The following is a 20,820-nucleotide window of genomic DNA, read 5'->3' as shown; positions in this document are numbered from 1 at the left end:
AGACAGAGAGAGAGACAGAGAGAGAGACAGAGAGAGACAGAGAGAGACAGAGAGAGGAGGGATAGATAGAAAGATGTCAGAACAAACTACTGAATAATAAACTGTAATAATAATTTCTAATACACTATATTTACAAAAGTATGTGGACACCCCTTCAAATTAGTGGATTCGTCTTTCAGCCACACCCGTTGTGGACAGGTGTATAGAAATCGAGCACACAGCCATGCAATCTCCATAGACAAACACTGGTAGTAGAATGGCCCCGTACTGAAGAACTCAGTGACTTTCAACGTGGCACCGTCATAGGATGACACCTTTCCAACAAGTCAGTTAGTCAAATTTCTGCTAGAGCTGCCCTGGTCAACTGTAAGTGCTGTTATTGTGAAGTGGAAATGTCTAGGAGCAAAAACGGCTCAGCCACAAAGTGGTAGGCCACACAAGCTCACAGAACGGGACGGCCGAGTGCTGAATCGCGTAAAAATCGTCGACCCTCGGTTGCAACACTCACTACTGAGTTCCAAACTGCCTCTGGAAGCAACGTCAGCACAAGAACTGTTCGTCGGGAGCTTCATAAAATGGGTTTCCATGGCCGAGCAGCTGCACACAAACCTAAGATCACCATGAGCAATGCCAAGCGTTGGCTGGAGGGGAGTAAAGCTCACCGCCATTGAACTCTGGAGCAGTGGAAACGCGTTGTCTGGAGTGATGAATCACGCTTCACCATCTGGCAGTCCGACGGACGAATCTGGGTTTGGCGGATGCCAGGAAAACTCTACCTGCCCGAATGCATAGTGCCAACTGTAAAGTTTGGTGGAGGAGGAATACTGGTCTGGGGCTGTTTTTCATGGTTCAGGCCCCTTAGTTCCAGTGACGGGAAATCTTAACGCTACAGCATACAATAACATTCTAGATGATTCTGTGCTTCCAACTTTGTGGCAACAGTATGGGGAAGGCCCTTTCCTGTTTCAGCATGACAATGCCCCTGGGCACAAAGAGAGGTCCATGCAGAAATGGTTTGTTGAGATCGGTGTGGAAGAACTTGACTGGCCTGCACAGAGCCCTGACCTCAACCCCATCGAACACCTTTGGGATGAATTGGGACGCCGACTGTGAGCCAGGCCTAATCGCCCAACATCAGTGCCCGACCTCACTAATGCTCTTGTGGCTGAATGGAAGCAAGTCCCCTCAGCAATGTTCCAACATCTAGTGGAAAGCCTTCCCAGAAGAGTGGAGGCTGTTATAGCAGCAATGTTCCAACATCTAGTGGAAAGCCTTCCCAGAAGAGTGGAGGCTGTTATAGCAGCAATGTTCCAACATCTAGTGGAAAGCCTTCCCAGAAGAGTGGAGGCTGTTAGAGCAGCCATATATATATTTTTTTTTAATGTTTTTTTTAAATCTTTATTTAACTAGGCAAGTCAGTTAAGAACAAATTCTTATTTACAATGACGGCCTACTGGGGAACAGTGGGTTTAACTGCCTTGTTCAGGGGCAGAATGACAGATTTTTACCTTGTCAGCTCGGGGATTCGATCTAGCAACCTTTTGGTTACTGGTCCAACACTCTAACCACTAGGCTACCCGCCGCCCCTCCAAGCTAACCACTAGGCTACCCGCCGCCCCGCCCCTCCACTCTAACCACTAGGCTACCTGCCGCCCCGCCCCTCCACTCTAACCACTAGGCTACCTGCCGCCCCTCCACTCTAACCACTAGGCTACCTGCCGCCCCGCCACTCTAACCACTAGGCTACCCGCCGCCCCTCCACTCTAACCACTAGGCTACCCGCCGCCCCTCCACTCTAACCACTAGGCTACCCGCCGCCCCTCCACTCTAACCACTAGGCTACCCGCCGCCCCTCCACTCTAACCACTAGGCTACCCGCCGCCCCTCCACTCTAACCACTAGGCTACCCGCCGCCCCTCCACTCTAACCACTAGGCTACCCGCCGCCCCTCCACTCTAACCACTAGGCTACCCGCCGCCCCTCCACTCTAACCACTAGGCTACCCGCCGCCCCTCCACTCTAACCACTAGGCTACCTGCCGCCCCGCCCCTCCACTCTAACCACTAGGCTACCTGCCGCCCCGCCCCTCCACTCTAACCACTAGGCTACCTGCCGCCCCTCCACTCTAACCACTAGGCTACCTGCCGCCCCGCCCCTCCACTCTAACCACTAGGCTACCTGCCGCCCCGCCCCTCCACTCTAACCACTAGGCTATCTGCCGCCCCTCCACTCTAACCACTAGGCTACCTGCCGCCCCTCCACTCTAACCACTAGGCTACCTGCCGCCCCCCCACTCTAACCACTAGGCTACCTGCCTCCCCTCCACTCTAACCACTAGGCTACCTGCCTCCCCTCCACTCTAACCACTAGGCTACCTGCCTCCCCTCCTCTCTAACCACTAGGTTACCTGCCGCCCCTCCACTCTAACCACTAGGCTACCTGCCGCCCCTCCACTCTAACCACTAGGCTACCTGCCTCCCCTCCACTCTAACCAATAGGCTACCTGCCGCCCCTCCACTCTAACCACTAGGCTACCTGCCGCCCCTCCACTCTAACCACTAGGCTACCTGCCGCCCCTCCGCTCTAACCACTAGGCTACCTGCCACCTATGATTTTGGAATGAGATGTTTGACGAACAAGTGTCCACATACTTCTGGTCATGTAGTGTATTATCAACAACAATCAGACAGCTGTAGTTCAATCCAGTGGGTGACGATGGGAGTTGTAGTTCTATATCCAGTCAGGGACTAGAGAGTGAGTGGTGCTACCTACCTTTCTTTAGACAGAAGAACAGAGAGACCGAGCAGCTTGGCAAACTCCTCAGCTGTCAGAGAGCCTTTATCAGTTACCTACGGGAGGGAGGGAGACAGATGAGTAGGGTGGGAGAGAGAGATGAGTAGGGGGAGAGAGATGAGTAGGGAGGGAGAGAGATGAGTAGGGAGGGAGAGAGAGATGAGTAGGGAGGGAGAGAGAGATGAGTAGGGAGAGAGAGAGAGATGAGTAGGGAGAGAGAGAGATGAGTAGGGAGAGAGAGATGAGTAGGGAGGGAGAGAGAGGGAGAGAGAGGGGGAGAGAGAGAGAGAGAGAGAGAGAGATGAGTAGGGAGAGAGAGATGAGTAGGGAGGGAGAGAGAGATGAGTAGGGAGAGAGAGATGAGTAGGGAGAGAGAGATGAGTAGGGAGGGAGAGAGAGGGAGAGAGAGGGGGAGAGAGAGAGAGAGAGAGAGAGAGAGAGAGAGAGATGAGTAGGGAGGGAGAGAGTATACAAAGTCACATTGTGTTTGGCTGGTTACAGTAAGTCAGTAGTTACTATAAAGCCATGGTTACAGTAAGTCAGTAGTTACTATAAAGCCATGGTTACAGTAAGTCAGTAGTTACTATAGAGCCATGGTTACAGTAAGTCAGTAGTTACTATAGAGCCATGGTTACAGTAAGTCAGTAGTTACTATAGAGCCATGGTTACAGTAAGTCAGTAGTTACTATAGAGCCATGGTTACAGTAAGTCAGTAGTTACTATAGAGCCATGGTTACAGTAAGTCAGTAGTTACTATAGAGCCATGGTTACAGTAAGTCAGTAGTTACTATAGAGACATGGTTACAGTAAGTCAGTAGTTACTATAGAGCCATAGTTACAGTAAGTCAGTAGTTACTATAGAGCCATGGTTACAGTAAGTCAGTAGTTACTATACAGCCATGGTTACAGTAAGTCAGTAGTTACTATAGAGCCATGGTTACAGTAAGTCAGTAGTTACTATAGAGCCATGGTTACAGTAAGTCAGTAGTTACTATAGAGCCATGGTTACAGTAAGTCAGTAGTTACTATAGAGCCATGGTTACAGTAAGTCAGTAGTTACTATAGAGCCATGGTTACAGTAAGTCAGTAGTTACTATAGAGCCATGGTTACAGTAAGTCAGTAGTTACTATAGAGCCATGGTTACAGTAAGTCAGTAGTTACTATAGAGCCATGGTTACAGTAAGTCAGTAGTTACTATAGAGCCATGGTTACAGTAAGTCAGTAGTTACTATAGAGCCATGGTTACAGTAAGTCAGTAGTTACTATAGAGCCATGGTTACAGTAAGTCAGTAGTTACTATAGAGCCATGGTTACAGTAAGTCAGTAGTTACTATAGAGCCATGGTTACAGTAAGTCAGTAGTTACTATAGAGCCATGGTTACAGTAAGTCAGTAGTTACTATAGAGCCATGGTTACAGTAAGTCAGTAGTTACTATAGAGCCATGGTTACAGTAAGTCAGTAGTTACTATAGAGCCATGGTTACAGTAAGTCAGTAGTTACTATAGAGCCATGGTTACAGTAAGTCAGTAGTTACTATAGAGACATGGTTACAGTAAGTCAGTAGTTACTATAGAGCCATGGTTACAGTAAGTCAGTAGTTACTATAGAGACATGGTTACAGTAAGTCAGTAGTTACTATAGAGCCATGGTTACAGTAAGTCAGTAGTTACTATAGAGCCATGGTTACAGTAAGTCAGTAGTTACTATAGAGCCATGGTTACACATGTTACAGTAAGTCAGTAGTTACTATAGAGCCATGGTTACAGTAAGTCAGTAGTTACTATAAAGCCATGGTTACCGTAAGTCAGTAGTTACTATAGAGACAGGCTTACAGTAAGTCAGTAGTTACTATAGAGCCATGGTTACAGTAAGTCAGTAGTTACTATAGAGCCATGGTTACAGTAAGTCAGTAGTTACTATAGAGCCATGGTTACAGTAAGTCAGTAGTTACTATAGAGCCATGGTTACAGTAAGTCAGTAGTTACTATAGAGCCATGGTTACAGTAAGTCAGTAGTTACTATAGAGCCATGGTTACAGTAAGTCAGTAGTTACTATAGAGCCATGGTTACAGTAAGTCAGTAGTTACTATAGAGCCATGGTTACAGTAAGTCAGTAGTTACTATAGAGCCATGGTTACAGTAAGTCAGTAGTTACTATAGAGACATGGTTACAGTAAGTCAGTAGTTACTATAGAGCCATGGTTACACATGTTACAGTAAGTCAGTAGTTACTATAGAGCCATGGTTACAGTAAGTCAGTAGTTACTATAAAGCCATGGTTACCGTAAGTCAGTAGTTACTATAGAGACAGGCTTACAGTAAGTCAGTAGTTACTATAGAGCCATGGTTACAGTAAGTCAGTAGTTACTATAGAGCCATGGTTACAGTAAGTCAGTAGTTACTATAGAGACATGGTTACAGTAAGTCAGTAGTTACTATAAAGCCATGGTTACCGTAAGTCAGTAGTTACTATAGAGACAGGCTTACAGTAAGTCAGTAGTTACTATAGAGCCATGGTTACAGTAAGTCAGTAGTTACTATAGAGACAGGCTTACAGTAAGTCAGTAGTTACTATAGAGCCATGGTTACCGTAAGTCAGTAGTTACTATAGAGCCATGGTTACAGTAAGTCAGTAGTTACTATAGAGACATGTCTGTAATTCCATTTTTCTTATCGGTATTCATGATCCACCCGAGTTGGTCCGGATGCAGAATGAAAACAAATGTCATGGGTCTGGGTCGTATCCCATATGATATGATATATGATATGGTATATGATATGATATATGATATGATATATGATATGATATATGATAGGATATATGATAGGATATATGATATGATATATGATATGATATATGATATATGATATGGTATATGATATGGTATATGATATGATATATGATATGGTATATGATATGGTATATGATATGACTGATATGGTATATGATATGATATATGATATGATATATGATAGGATATATGATATGGTATATGATATGATGACTGATATGACTGATATGATATATGATATGATATATGATATGACTGATATGATATATGATATGATATATGATATGGTATATGATATGGTATATGATATGATATATGATATGATATATGATATGATATATGATATGGTATATGATATGGTATATGATATGGTATATGATATGATATATGATATGGTATATGATATGGTATATGATATGATATATGATATGATATATGATATGATATATGATATGGTATATGATATGGTATATGATATGATGACTGATATGACTGATAGGATATATGATAGGATATATGATATGATATATGATATGATATATGATATGATATATGATATGGTATATGATATGATATATGATATGGTATATGATATGATGACTGATATGACTGATAGGATATATGATAGGATATATGATATGATATATGATATGGTATATGATATGATGACTGATATGACTGATAGGATATATGATAGGATATATGATATGATATATGATATGATATATGATATGATATATGATATGGTATATGATATGATATATGATATGGTATATGATATGGTATATGATATGGTATATGATATGATGACTGATATGACTGATATGATATATGATAGGATATATGATATGATATATGATATGACTGATATGATATATGATAGGATATATGATATATGATATGATATATGATATGATATATGATAGGATATGATATATGATATGATATATGATATATGATAGGATATATGATATGATATATGATATGACTGATATGATATGATGACTGATATGACTGATATGATATATGATATGATGACTGATATGGTATATGATATATGATATGATATATGACTGATATGATATATGACTGATGTGATAGTCGAAGATGAACGCAGAATTCATAGATGAAGCCTCCCAAAAAGTATTGTGATGAAATTAATTTATATTAATTAATGAAAAAAACATGTAAAAATGTATCAGCAAGTTAAAAGAGAACGAATCTCCAGGGAATGATGGCCTTATCAGTGAGATCTATAAATATTTTCAGGAGGATAATTGTTTAATTTATATGTAATGTTTTTAAGGAGGTAATTGATTTAGGGGGTCCTGCCTTGTTTCTATGACACAAGGCCTTATTTCCGTAATCACCAAACCAAAACAAAGATTCTATGATGTTAGAAAATTGGAGACCAAATCACATTGATGAACAATGATGGAAAGCTACTTGCATCCCTCTTTATAGAAAGACTTAAAGGTCTTGACCAAATCATTGACGATACCCAGTCTGGTTTTATGAAGGGCAGACATACAATAATATGTAATAATATTCGACTAGTATTGGACTTGATTACAATGAGCACATTATGGAAGATGGCTTTATTTGATTTGTAGACTTTTACAAGGCTTTTGATACAGTTGAACATTGTTATTTTTGAGATTTTTTTGGGGGGGGGTTTTGGTCCAATATTTTCAAAGTGTAATTAAGACACTTTACATTAATAGTAACAGCTCTGTTAAATTATCCCATGGCAGTTCACAGAGATTCAACATTAGACGTGGAATTAAACAGGGACGTCCAATTTCTCCTTTCTTATTTGTCACACAAGTTACGGCACTTCATATCAATAAGGATAGTGTTAGGGCTGTTATGACACTTCATATCAATAAGGATAGTTTTAGGGGTGTTATGACACTTCATATCAATAAGGATAGTTTTAGGGGTGTTATGACACTTCATATCAATAAGGATAGTTTTAGGGGTGTTATGACACTTCATATCAATAAGGATAGTTTTAGGGGTGTTATGACACTTCATATCAATAAGGATAGTTTTAGGGGTGTTATGACACTTCATACCAATAAGGATAGTTTTAGGGGTATTCAGATGCAAGATAAAATGTTCAATTGTCCGACGACGCCACCCTTTTTTGAAAGATCATAATGAAGCCAGGAAGGCTATTGAGTGTATTAATGCCTTCTCACATGAAATCAGGTTTATCTCTGAACATTAGGAAATGTGAATTATTTGCATTGAAAAGATGCAACTTTAACTCAGTATGTAATATCCCTGTAAAAGATGTGATCACATATATGGTGTATTAAATGTATTAAAGTTATCAAAGATCAGAAAGAAAAAAGGACCAACTTAAATTTCTCTCATATTGTTGAGAAAATTGGAAAGAGATCTTTCTTTATCTGGACGTGTACTTTTGTCAAAATCTGAAGGTCTGTCCAGATTAGTTTATTACCTCCCTTGTCTTGGATGTTCCTCTGTCAAGTAACTAAAATGGTTGATACTAAAATGATTTAACTTCATATGGAGGAATAAACCTCATTATTTAAGAAAAGCGGTAATATGTATCACCCAAAGTGAAGGAGGGTTGAATGCTCTGGATTTTAAAACCTCTAATATAATCTTTAAGATTAAATGGATAGAAAAACTATTTAAGAAATGAGGATTTGCATTTGGAATTTAATCCCTGATTTAATATTCCAACTGATTGGTGGTCAAGAATTCTTACTAAAATGCAACTTTGATTTGGGTAAAATCCCTATTAAGCTTGCAAACTTTCATAAACAAGTACTTCTAATGTACAAAACACAATTTTTCCCCACATAGGTATACAATCTGTAATAATAAAGACATAAAATACAAAAACAAGTCTTTGTTTTTCCAGAACTGGTTTGATAACAACATTATCTGGGTTAAAACAATTATTGAATAATGACGGACAACTATATGATTATCCAGAATTTATGAGAACACACAATGTTACATTCACTCCTGAGGAGTATCTAATTGTTGTTAGAGCTGTCCCTAAAAAGGTGCTATTCTTCTTTTAGGAGGATATAACAATACTCCAAGTGCAACCGTTGACGATTTTGTAGCCTCAATACAACTAGAAGGAATTGACATTTTTAAACTTTACATGTAAACAAGAAAACGTTGTCAATTTGTTACTATTCCCTCTGCTAAAATGTACCGGAATACAGCCCTTAGGACAAGTGAACTGGAACAACGTCTCGTTGTTGTCTGGCAAATATTGTACATCTAATAAGGTGAAAGAAAGTATCCATACAAACTCATTCATAGAATCTACCCTGTAAGGACCTTTCATTATACACAGATTCTAAATAGCTATTGATAACAAATGTGTATTTTGTGGTTGTGACCCCAGAGACGCTTGACCATTTATTTTTGAGGACTGTTCTTATGTCAGAAGATTTTGGAGTTAGAAGATATTTTTGAGTTAGAAGATTTTATTTTAATAAGAAACGACTGTTAATGTCTCAGATATTATGTTTTATTTTGATCCAAATTATATTGAACCTGATTTTAACTTTCATTGTTCATCTTTCACGGAAGATTGTTTATCCATGAAATGAAGTGGACGGAGAACAAACCCCTTTTCACATTATTTAAGATAATGTCTTAAATAATATTTAAATTTTATCAGTAAGTATAAACAAATAAAAAATAAAAAGCAAAAACGCACCATAAGACTTTTTGACAAATTGAAAATGTATCTGGATATGTAATATGTGAGGTTTATATACTTTAGTTTGTATATTTCTGTTTTTGTATTTGTTGTGTTCATAATAATAAAATAATTGTATTTAAAAAATATATATTGTCACGGGTATGTGTAATTTTAACTGACTTGTCCGGAAGGACCCGTACAGATCCAAATGTGACTGCTGCAGTAGAGAGACAGAGACATGGTATAATTTATGCTGCTGCTCTTGCTTTTCACGAGAGTGGAGTGTGTAGTTTGTCGTTGGCCAATCAGAATATATCGTATATCTCACTGGTCACCCCAAAGCCAATTCCTCCTTTGGCCACCTTTCCTTCCAGTTCTCTGCTGCCAATGACTGGAACGAACTACAAAAAAAAAAAATCACTGTAGCTGAAGACTCATATCTCCCTCACTAGCTTTAAGCACCAGCTGTCAGAGCAGCTCACAGATCACTGCACCTGTACATAGCCCATCTGTAAACAGCCCATCCTACTCCTACCTCATCCCCATACTGTATTTATTTATTTATCTTGCTCCTTTGCACCCCAGTATCTCTACTTGCACATTCATCTTCTGCACATCTACCATTCCAGTGTTTAATTGCTATATTGTAATTACTTCGCCACCATGGCCTATTTATTGCCTTAACTTGCCTCATTTGCACTCACTGTATATAGACTTTTTGTTTTCTTTTGTTCTACTGTATTATTGACTGTATGTTTGTTTTACTCCATGTGTAACTCTGTGTTGTTGTATGTTGTCGAACTGCTTTGCTTTGTCTTGTCTTGGCCAGGTCGCAGTTGTAAATAAGAACTTGTTCTCAACTAGCCTACCTGGTTAAATAAAGGTGAAATAAAAATAAATAAAGAAGTCACCAAAGCGACAATAGGCTACAGTCACAGAGCCTCCGTGTGGTAAATTACGAGATATCTAATCAGTGGAAGATGGAATTAAAATGACGGCATTAAAAGATAAAGGAGAAGGACAGCTAACAGCGACCAAGAGTCAACAGGTAGGCTTCTACTTAATATTCTGAATGGAGTTATTTGTAACTGTAGGATGAGAAAGGCATGCACTGCATCCTCAATTACCCCAGTTAGCTAGCTTAACTAGCTTCTCCCAGTCACTGCATCCTCAATTACCCCAGTTAGCTAGCTTAACTAGCTTCTCCCGGTCACTGCAGTCTCAATTACCTCACGCTGCTACGCTCCCGGACCGGCCTCTACCCAGGCTAGCTCTCTCGGCCCAGCCCCCGTGCAGCTCGCCCCGGCACTGCCCTCAATTACCCCAGTTAGCTAGCTTAACTAGCTTCTCCCGGTCACTGCATCCTCAATTACCCCAGTTAGCTAGCTTAATTGGCTTCTTCCAGTCACTGCATCCTCAATTACCTCAGTTAGCTAGCTTAACTAGCTTCTCCCGGTTACTACGGCCTTCAGTTAGCTAGCTTAACTAGCTTCTCCTGGTCACTGCAGCCTCAATTACCCCAGTTAGCTAGCTTAACTAGCTTCTCCCGGTCACTGCATCCTCAATTACCCCAGTTAGCTAGCTTAACTAGCTTCTCCTGGTCACTGCAGCCTCAATTACCCCAGTTAGCTAGCTTAGCTAGCTTCTCCCGGTCACTGCAGTCTCAATTACCTCAGTTAGCTAGCTTAACTAGCTTCTCCCGGTTTGATGCAGTCAAGACAGGTACTACGTAATCATATTGGATGATGAATAACCTAGGCAGCTATTAGTCTGCTATAGTGCGAGTCGGCTTGGTCGGTTGCTGTCTCTCTCTCCCTGTTCCCTGTGTCACTCCCTCACAGTATGGCCCCTCCCCGGCCTACTAAATCAAATTTCAAATCAAATGTATTTATACAGCCCTTCTTACATCAGCTGATATCTCAAAGTGCTGTACAGAAACCCAGCCTAAAAACCCCCCAAACAGCAAGCAATGCAGGTGTAGAAGCACGGTGGCTAGGAAAACCTCCCCTAGAAAGGCCAAAACCTTAGGAAGAAACCTAGAGAGGAACCAGGCTATGAGGGGTGGCTAGGAAAACCTCCCCTAGAAAGGCCAAAACCTTAGGAAGAAACCTAGAGAGGAACCAGGCTATGAGGGGTGGCCAGTCCTCTTCTGGCTGTGCCGGGTGGAGATTATAACAGCACATGGCCTAGATGTTCAAATGTTCATAAATGAAGTCAGTCAGTAACACAAGAGTAAGTGTCAGTTGGCTTTTTCATAGCCGATCTTTAGAGATCGGCACCTCTCTCTCCCTCCTCTCACGCTTTTATCAGCTCCGCTTAATAAAGTAGCTTAAAAAAATATAAATTATTTTTCTGCTGCTTCCCTCACCCGGATCGTAAAACGGGTCTGGATCCAACCAGGTCTATATGGAACGGGTGTAGTTGTCCTCTGGTTTGTTCGGGAACAAACTTAATATTTAAAAAAAATGTATTGATGCATATTGGGTCCGGGTTGGAAAGCCCCCCCCCAAGGTCCAATTCCTCTAATTTGTCTATCAGTAGCAGCACCAACTCACTGTGTCATTCTGGGCAAATGTTCTTGGTGAATAAAAGTGATGGTGATTCTTACGTTGTCCAGGGCCGAGGAGATCATCTCCTCCTCACTGTGGGACTGCAGCTGAACCACCATCACACCACTGTCGAAGACACGCAACCTGGAGAGAGAGAGAGGGGGGACGGACGGAGGGAGAGAGAAAGGAGGGAGATGGGGACGGAGGGAGGGAGAGAGAAAGGAGGGAGATGGGGACGGAGGGAGGGAGAGAGAAAGAGAAGGAAGAAGGGAGATGGGGACGGAGGGAGGGAGAGAGAAAGAGAGAGGGGGGACGGACGGGACGGAGGGAGAGAGAAAGAGAAGGAAGAAGGGAGATGGGGACGGAGGGAGGGAGAGAGAAAGAGAGAGGGGGGACGGACGGACGGAGGGAGAGAGAAAGGGGACGGAGGGAGATGGGGACGGAGGGAGGGAGAGAGAAAGAGAAAGAGAAGGAAGATGGGACGGAGGGAGGGAGAGAGAAAGAGAAGGAAGAAGGGAGGATGGAGGGAGGGAGAGAGAGAGAGAGAGAGGAGAGAGAGAGAGAGGGGGGACGGACGGAGGGAGAGAGAAAGGGGACGGAGGGAGGGAGAGAAAGAAGGGAGATGGGGATGGAGAGAGAGAGAGAGAGAGAGAGCGAGAGAAAGGGGAAGGAGGGAGATGGGGATGGAGGGAGAGAGAGGGGGGATGGAGGGAGAGAGAGGGGGATGGAGGGAGAGAGGGGGACGGAGGGAGAGAGGGGGACGGAGGGAGAGAGGGGGGACGGAGGGGGAGAGAGAGGAGAAGAAGGGAGAGGGAGGGAGAGAGAGAGAGAGAGAGAGAGAGAGAGAGAGGGGGGACGGACGGAGGGAGAGAGAAAGGGGACGGAGGGAGGGAGAGAAAGAAGGGAGATGGGGATGGAGAGAGAGAGAGAGAGAGAGAGCTAGAGAAAGGGGAAGGAGGGAGATGGGGACGGAGGGAGAGAGAGGGGGATGAGGGAGAGGGGATGGAGGGAGAGAGGGGACGGCGTGGGAGAGAGAGGAGAAGAAGGGAGAGGGGGGACGGAGGGTGGGAGAGTAGAAGATAAAAAAAAGGGGGAGAAAGAGGGAAGGGGGTGATGGAAACAGAGTTAAAATGAAAAGAATGAAGTTTAACAGGGAGTTGGTAAAGTAACACAGTGAGGATCGTAGAAGACAGTCTGTCTTTTAGACAGTTGTTCAACTACAACGGTTTTCCTGTTGCTCTAACACAGAGTCAGTAGGTTTTCATTTTAAGCAAGTAGACGGACCAGGTACGAGTCCCAAACGGCACCCCATTCCCTATATAGTGCACTACTTTTGAAAACAACCCTATGGGCCCTGGTTAAAAGTAGTGCACTATATAGGAAATAAGGTAACAATTGGAAAGTGGCCTGAGTCTGAGTTCTCTGTTTTCTTTTGAATCTCTGGGAAGGGGCAGGAAGTGACACGGCCACAGGAAACAGCCTCCAACAACAGGAAGTCAAACAGGAAGAGCTCGGCCGATTCCTCTATGACACACACACACACACTGACCTCAGTGGTAGCTTCAGCGACTCAAACAGCTTACAGGCATTCACCAAATCCTCTGGAGACAGCAGCTAAGAGGAGAGGACGAGAGAGGAGAGAGGAGAGAGGAGGAGAGAGGATGAGAGAGAAGAGGGGAGAGAAGAGAAGAGGGGAGAGAAGAGAAGAGGGGAGAGAAGAGAAGAGGGGAGAGAAGGGGAGAGAAGGGGAGAGAGGAGGAAAGAGGACGAGAGAGGAGAGGGGACGAGAGAGGAGAGGGGACGAGAGAGAAGAGGGGACGAGAGAGAAGAGGGGACGAGAGAGAAGAGGGGACGAGAGAGAAGAGGGGGAGAGAGAGAAGAGGGGAGAGAGAGAAGAGGGGAGAGAGGACGAGAGAGAAGAGGGGAGAGAGGACGAGAGAGAAGAGGGGAGAGAGGAGAGAGGACGAGAGAGAAGAGGGGAGAGAGGAGAGAGGACGAGAGAGGAGCGGGAAAAGATGGGAGAGAGGACGAGAGAGAAGAGGGGAGAGAGGACGAGAGAGAAGAGGGGAGAGAGGAGAGAGGACGAGAGAGGAGCGGGAAAAGATGGGAGAGAGGACGAGAGAGAAGAGGGGAGAGAGGACGAGAGAGAAGAGGGGAGAGAGGACGAGAGAGAAGAGGGGAGAGAGGACGAGAGAGAAGAGGGGAGAGAGGACGAGAGAGAAGAGGGGAGAGAGGACGAGAAAGAAGAGGGGAGAGAGGAGAGAGGACGAGAGAGGAGCGGGAAAAGATGGGAGAGAGGACGAGAGAGAAGAGGGGAGAGAGGACGAGAGAGAAGAGGGGAGAGAGGGACGAGAGAGGAGCGGGAAAAGAGGGGAGAGGACGAGAGAAGGAGAGAGGACGAGAGAGAAGCGGGAAAAGAGGAGAGAGGAGTAAGAAAAGAGGGGAGAGAACAATAAAGATAGGGAGCTATTGTTTATAAAAATGTAACACTGAACAAAAATATAAAAACGCAACAATTTCAAAGATTTTCCTGAGCTACAGTTCATATTAGGAATTAACTAAATTCATTAGGTCCTAATCTATGGATTTCACATGACTGGGAATACAAATGCACATCCGTCAAAGATACCTTAAAAAAAGGTAGGGGAGTGGATCAGAGAACCAGTCAGTATCTGGTGTGACCACCATTTGCCTCATGCAGTGTGACACATCTCCTTCACATAGAGTTGATCAGGCTGTTGATTGTGGCCTGTGGAATGTTGTCCCACTCCTCTTCAATGGCTGTGTGAAGTTCCTGGATATTGGCGGGAACTGGAACACGATGTCGTACACGTCGATCCAGAGCATCCCAAACATGCTCAATGGGGGACATGTCTGGTGAGTATGCAGGCCATGGAAGAACTGGGACATTTTCAGCTTCCAGGAATTGTGTTCAGATCCTTGTGACATGGGGTTGTGCATTATCATGCTGAAACATGAGGTGATGGAGGAGGATGAATGGCACGACAATGGACCTCAGGATCTCATCACGACATCTCTGTGCATTCAAAATTGCCATTGGTAAAAATGCAATTATCTTCGTTGTCCGTAGCTTATGCCCGCCCCATACCATAACCCCACCGCCACCATGGGGCGCACACGGTCTGACAGCATGTTCCAGTTCCCGCCAATATCCCGGTGCATTTGAAACCGGAATTCATCCGTGAAGAGCACACTTCTCCAGCGTTCCAGTGGCCATCGATGGTGAGCATTTTCCCACTGAAGTCGGTTACGACGTCGAACTGCTGTCAGGTCAAGACCCTGGTGAGGACAACGAGCACGCAGGTGCGCTTCCCTGAGACGGTTTCTGACAGTTTTGTTTAGAAATTCTTCAGTTGTGCAAAACCCACAGTTTCATCAGCTGTCCAGGTGGCTGGTCTCAGACGACCCCCAACAGGTGAAGAAGCAGGATGTGGAAGTCAATTCGCTCTGGTGAACATTCCTGTAGTCAGGATGCCAATTGCACACTCCCTCAAAATGTGAGACATCTGTGGCATTGTGTTGTGTGACAAAACTGCACATTTTAGAGTGGCCATTTTTATTGTCCCCTAGCACAAGGCCTAAAATGAACACCTGCCAAATGCAGGCAGATTTTGGCATTGGTGTCTATTTCAGCAGCCACGTTGGCAGGCGGGCAGGGCTCCACAGTGTGAGCATTTAATTCGCATTTGTGAATAAAAAGTCAAGTATGATCACATTTATAGTTAAATAAATGCTGCAGTAGCTGTTTTCAAAGTATTTCTGCCATTTTGTTTCATAGCTGGTAAATGAATCAAAGAACTATGAATCCTATATAACCCACTTCGCACTTAGAAGTACTGAGTAAAATAATTATTTTTTTTAGAAGCTCCTGCACACACACGTATAAAAGTTGTCTTACATTTACTTGAAAGGAAAATCTACTGAAGTTTTTTTTGTTGTTGGGCTAAATACATTGTTTTGTTCAAGCTAGGTTGTTTTTCTATATTTGAGTTGCTAGCGAAGAGAAGCTAACGCTTGTACCAGTCGGACTCAATCTCACAAACATGACTCGTTACCACAGTAACCTCCTGCCCTTAAAGGGGCAGGTGAACATTTGTCTCATCTTTGATATAATCCTCCCAGATTTCCTCATGGAACAGACCAGACGGATACAGATCCCAGATTTCCTCATGGGGGGGGACCAGATGGAGACAGATACCAGATTTCCTCATGGGGGGGGACCAGATGGAGACAGATACCAGATTTCCTCATGGGGGGGACCAGATGGAGACAGATCCCAGATTTCCTCATGGGGGGGGGGACCAGGTGGAGACAGATCCCAGATTTCCTCATGGGGGGGGACCAGATGGAGACAGATCCCAGATTTCCTCATGGGGGGGGACCAGACGGATACAGATCCCAGATTTCCTCATGGGGGGGGGGGACAATAACAACTCCATCCATGTTATTAAGGAACAGTCTACCTGTTGGCTGTTGGTGTTGTAGCCTGTCCTTCTCTCAACTTTTAGTTCTGTCATTTTAATTCTTCCATCGATTAGTTTGATTTATCTCTTAATAATAACTTGCCACACAGAGGCTGTAACTCAGTGGTCACCGACTGGTCGATCCGCCAAAGGGTTAGGGTTAGGGTTACTGACTAGTCAATCATCAAACATTTCTGGAAAGGAAAAAAAACAACGATAAACCATCGCGTTCCTTTTTTAAAAAAACAAATTTTGTTTAACGCTGTTGGCGGTAGGAGCACTTGATTCAGTTGCCCCAAGCACCAGAAAGGTAAAGTATTCCTTATTTTGAACCATTTTAAATGTGTCTGAAGGTAGAACTCTGCCTACCCAGCTGGCCCAGAGAGCAAATCAAGTGCACCTATATTCCTACCGCTGGCCAATCAGCTCAGGTCACCGTGTCTGAACAGTTTTCTTCGCACCATAGACTGTAAAAAGAAACCTTGAACGCACAGCAAAGCTAAAGATGCCGTGTCAGTGTGTGTGTATATGTGTGTGTGTATATGTGTGTGTGTGTGTGTGTGTGAGTGAGTGAGTGTCCTCAGCTCACCTCCATACCCCTAGCTCGGTTTACCAGACAGTACACTTCAGTTAGAGCCATCATCCCACCACGCTCCTACATACACAGGGACAGAGAGAAAGAGATACATAGTTAACCTACAACACAAGGCCAAGTCTATATGAGTTGATTACCAAGAAAACACTGAATGTTCCTGAGTGGACGAGTTACAGTTTGACTTAAATCTGCTTGAAAATGTACGGCAAGATAATGGCTGTCTAGCAATGATCAACAACCAACTTGACAGAAGAATTTAGAAGAAGAAAAAAAAAAAAGAACAGACAAATACTACAATCCAGGTGTGTAAAGCTCTTAGAGACTGACCCAGAAAGACTCCCAGCTCTTAGAGACTGACCCAGAAAGACTCCCGGGTCTTAGAGACTGACCCAGAAAGACTCCCGGCTCTTAGAGACTGACCCAGAAAGACTCCCGGCTCTTAGAGACTGACCCAGAAAGACTCCCAGCTCTTAGAGACTGACCCAGAAAGACTCCCGGTCTTAGAGACTGACCCAGAAAGACTCCCGGCTCTTAGAGACTGACCCAGAAAGACTCCCGGCTCTTAGAGACTGACCCAGAAAGACTCCCGGCTCTTAGAGACTGACCCAGAAAGACTCCCGGCTCTTAGAGACTGACCCAGAAAGACTCCCGGCTCTTAGAGACTGACCCAGAAAGACTCCCGGCTCTTAGAGACTGACCCAGAAAGACTCCCGGCTCTTAGAGACTGACCCAGAAAGACTCCCGGCTCTTAGAGACTGACCCAGAAAGACTCCCGGCTCTTAGAGACTGACCCAGAAAGACTCCCGGCTCTTAGAGACTGACCCAGAAAGACTCCCGGCTCTTAGAGACTGACCCAGAAAGACTCCCGGCTCTTAGAGACTGACCCAGAAAGACTCCCGGCTCTTAGAGACTGACCCAGAAAGACTCCCGGCTCTTAGAGACTGACCCAGAAAGAGACTCACAGCTCTTAGAGACTGACCCAGAAAGAGACTCACAGCTCTAAGACACTGACCCAGAAAGAGACTCCCAGCTCTTAGAGACTGACCCAGAAAGAGACTCCCAGCTCTTAGACACTGACCCAGAAAGAGACTCCCAGCTCTTAGAGACTGACCCAGAAAGAGACTCCCAGCTCTTAGAGACTGACCCAGAAAGAGAGTCACAGCTCTTAGACACTGACCCAGAAAGACTCCCAGCTCTTAGAGACTGACCCAGAAAGACTCCCAGCTCTTAGAGCCTGACCCAGAAAGAGACTCACAGCTGTAATGGCTGCCAAAGATGATCCTAACATGTATTGACTCAGGAGTGCGAATACTTATGTAAATGAGACAGTGTGTGAATACTTATGTAAATGAGATAGTGTGTAGATAATAAAGGAGTGTGAATACCTTCTGAAGACACTGTAAAGTTAGCACAATGCTAGTTAGCATCCCAAACTATCCCTTTAATGCATGTAAAGTTAGCACAATGCTAGTTAGCATCCCAAACTATCCCTTTAATGCATGTAAAGTTAGCACAATGCTAGTTAGCATCCCAAACTATCCCTTTAATGCATGTAAAGTTAGCACAATGCTAGTTAGCATCCCAAACTATCCCTTTAATGCATGTAATGTTAGCACAATGCTAGTTAGCATCCCAAACTATCCCTTTAATGCATGTAAAGTTGGCACGATGCTAGTTAGCATCCCAAACTATCCCTTTAATGCATGTAAAGTTAGCACAATGCTAGTTAGCATCCCAAACTATCCCTTTAATGCATGTAAAGTTAGCACAATGCTAGTTAGCATCCCAAACTATCCCTTTAATGCATGTAAAGTTAGCACAATGCTAGTTAGCATCCCAAACTATCCCTTTAATGCATGTAAAGTTAGCGCAATGCTAGTTAGCATCCCAAACTATCCCTTTAAAGCATGTGAAGTTAGCACAATGCTAGTTAGCATCCCAAACTATCCCTTTAATGCATGTAAATTTAGCACAATGAAAAACTACCTTCATACCAGAAATAGAAAAAAAAAAATGGTATTCACGAGTCTATCCGACTCTGAGGAAGTAGATAAAAGGGCCTCATTGCCAAAATCCCAAACTATCCCTTTAATGCATGTTGCGTTTGTAATACTGAAACCTGCTCGATCTAGAACACTGATATATCCTAGCTAACCCAATGATCTCATGTGTTTGAACAAACTCCAGAGAGAAATGTGACTTCCAGGGTGACGTACTTCCTGTCGTTCTCGGACACACGATGAGAGCCAGCAGACTACAGCAGGATGCTACAAACCACTGAAACACACACACACACACAGTGTACTTTCGATCACAATACCTCTAGCGGTGCCAGCAGAATGTCTCCCAGCTGCTTGGCCAGCTGGAGGTGGTAGTGGGTACCCGAGCCGTGCGTCTCCCTGGTAACGGGGTTGGCTATACCCATACTGAGCAGGTAGGATTTGAACCGGATAGTCTAGTAGGTAGAGAGAGAGAGAGACAGAGAGAGAGAGGCAGAGAGAGAGAGAGAGGCAGAGAGAGAGAGGAAGAGAGAGAGAAAGACAGAACGAAAGAGAGACAGAGAGAGAGAGAGAGACAGAGAGAGACAGAGAGACAGAAGTAGAGGCAGAGAGAGAGAGAGAGAGAGAGAGAGAGAGAGAGACACAGAGAGAGAGAGAGAGGTAGAGGTAGAGAGAGGACAATGGAGGTATTAAGATGGACAGTGTGTGTTTTTTGGTTGTGAGACCGAAGGGTTAGGGGAGACAGAGAGAGAGAGACAGAGAGAGAGACAGAGAGAGAGAGACAGAGAGAAAGAGACAGAGAGACAGAGAGACAGAGAGACAGAGAGACAGAGTGACAGAGTGACAGAGTGACAGAGTGACAGAGTGACAGAGTGACGGAGTGGTTAGGGTTACAATTAGGGCGCCCTAACCGGATGGTCTGGTAGAGAAAACAGACAGAGCGATATTAGGCCCAGACGGACGACTGATTAATTCATTAGCAGACCAGACGTTCTGCTTCAAATCAAGATTCCATTGATGGTATTTGGTGTACAAACAAAGACAGTCTTTGCCAAATGAATGTCTGGTTACTGGCAGTTCTGTCTTAGTGGACAGGCTACTGTGAAATTCTATCACGACGGAGTGTGTGTGTGTGTGTAACACCAGCCAAATCCATGGTAGGTAAGTCTGTCATGTTTGGAGGACAAACACACACACACAGGTGTCCCTTCAACTGCCTGTCTGCAATTCTCTGTCCCCTCTCTACCTCACAGTCAGCACACAACATCTCATACATGGATGTGTGTGGTGTGGGTTGGTTCTTCTATCCTTGTGTGGGACCTAAAAATCCCTCAAAACGTCCCCACAAGGATATAGTAAATCAAGAAAAATTCTACCTTGTGGGGAAATTTCCCAACATCCCCATGAGAACAAAGGCTATTCTTAAGCATAGGGATCACGGTTACAATTAGGGTTTTGGTAAGGGGTTAGGCAATAGGTAACACAAGACATTTACATAACAATAACGAGGCTATATACAAGGGGGTACCGGTACCGAGTCAGTGTGAGGGAGTACAGGTTAATCGAGGTAATTTTGTAAAGTGATTATACATAGATAATAAACTGCGAGTAGCAATAGTGTAAAAACAAGGGGGGGGGGGGGGGGTGTAGTCATTGTAAATCGGGTTACGGGTTAAGGTTAGGGAAAATAGGATTTATGGAAATGTATTTTAGGTCCCCCCCGAGGATAGAAGAACATAACAGTGTGTGTGTGGTGTGTGTGTGTGTGAGAGCAGTCCACTCACATACTATGGTGTGGGTACAGCCAGCTAAATCCTTGCCCATTAAGTTTGATTATTAGAGTACAAGCAGATCACATGGGAAATCTCTGTCTGTGTGTGTGTGTGTGTGTGTGTGTGTGTG

General features: G+C 43.9%; 2 protein-coding genes across 3 annotated transcripts in view; both read right to left on the bottom strand.

Moving 5' to 3' along the window:
* vps36 (vacuolar protein sorting 36 homolog) overlaps window positions 1–20,820 on the bottom strand; it is a 33,466-nt gene that overhangs the window by 1,270 nt on the left and 11,376 nt on the right. The window contains 5 exon segments of one of the 2 annotated variants that reach the window (NM_001173780.1): window positions 2,773–2,849; window positions 11,899–11,983; window positions 13,389–13,453; window positions 16,913–16,978; window positions 19,239–19,373. In NM_001173780.1, the coding sequence (NP_001167251.1) occupies window positions 2,773–2,849; window positions 11,899–11,983; window positions 13,389–13,453; window positions 16,913–16,978; window positions 19,239–19,373 (428 nt within the window). 2 annotated transcript variants of the gene reach the window in all.
* Window positions 1–20,820, bottom strand: part of tpte (transmembrane phosphatase with tensin homology) — a 137,875-nt gene that overhangs the window by 110,404 nt on the left and 6,651 nt on the right. The gene's annotated exons all lie outside the window — the stretch shown is intronic.

This window comes from Salmo salar, chromosome 11, assembly GCF_965601325.2.
Source record: "Salmo salar chromosome 11, fSalSal1, whole genome shotgun sequence".
Lineage (NCBI taxonomy): Eukaryota > Metazoa > Chordata > Actinopteri > Salmoniformes > Salmonidae > Salmo > Salmo salar.
Note: the sequence above shows the minus strand (reverse complement) of the source record. Positions and strands in the feature narration are given on the sequence as shown.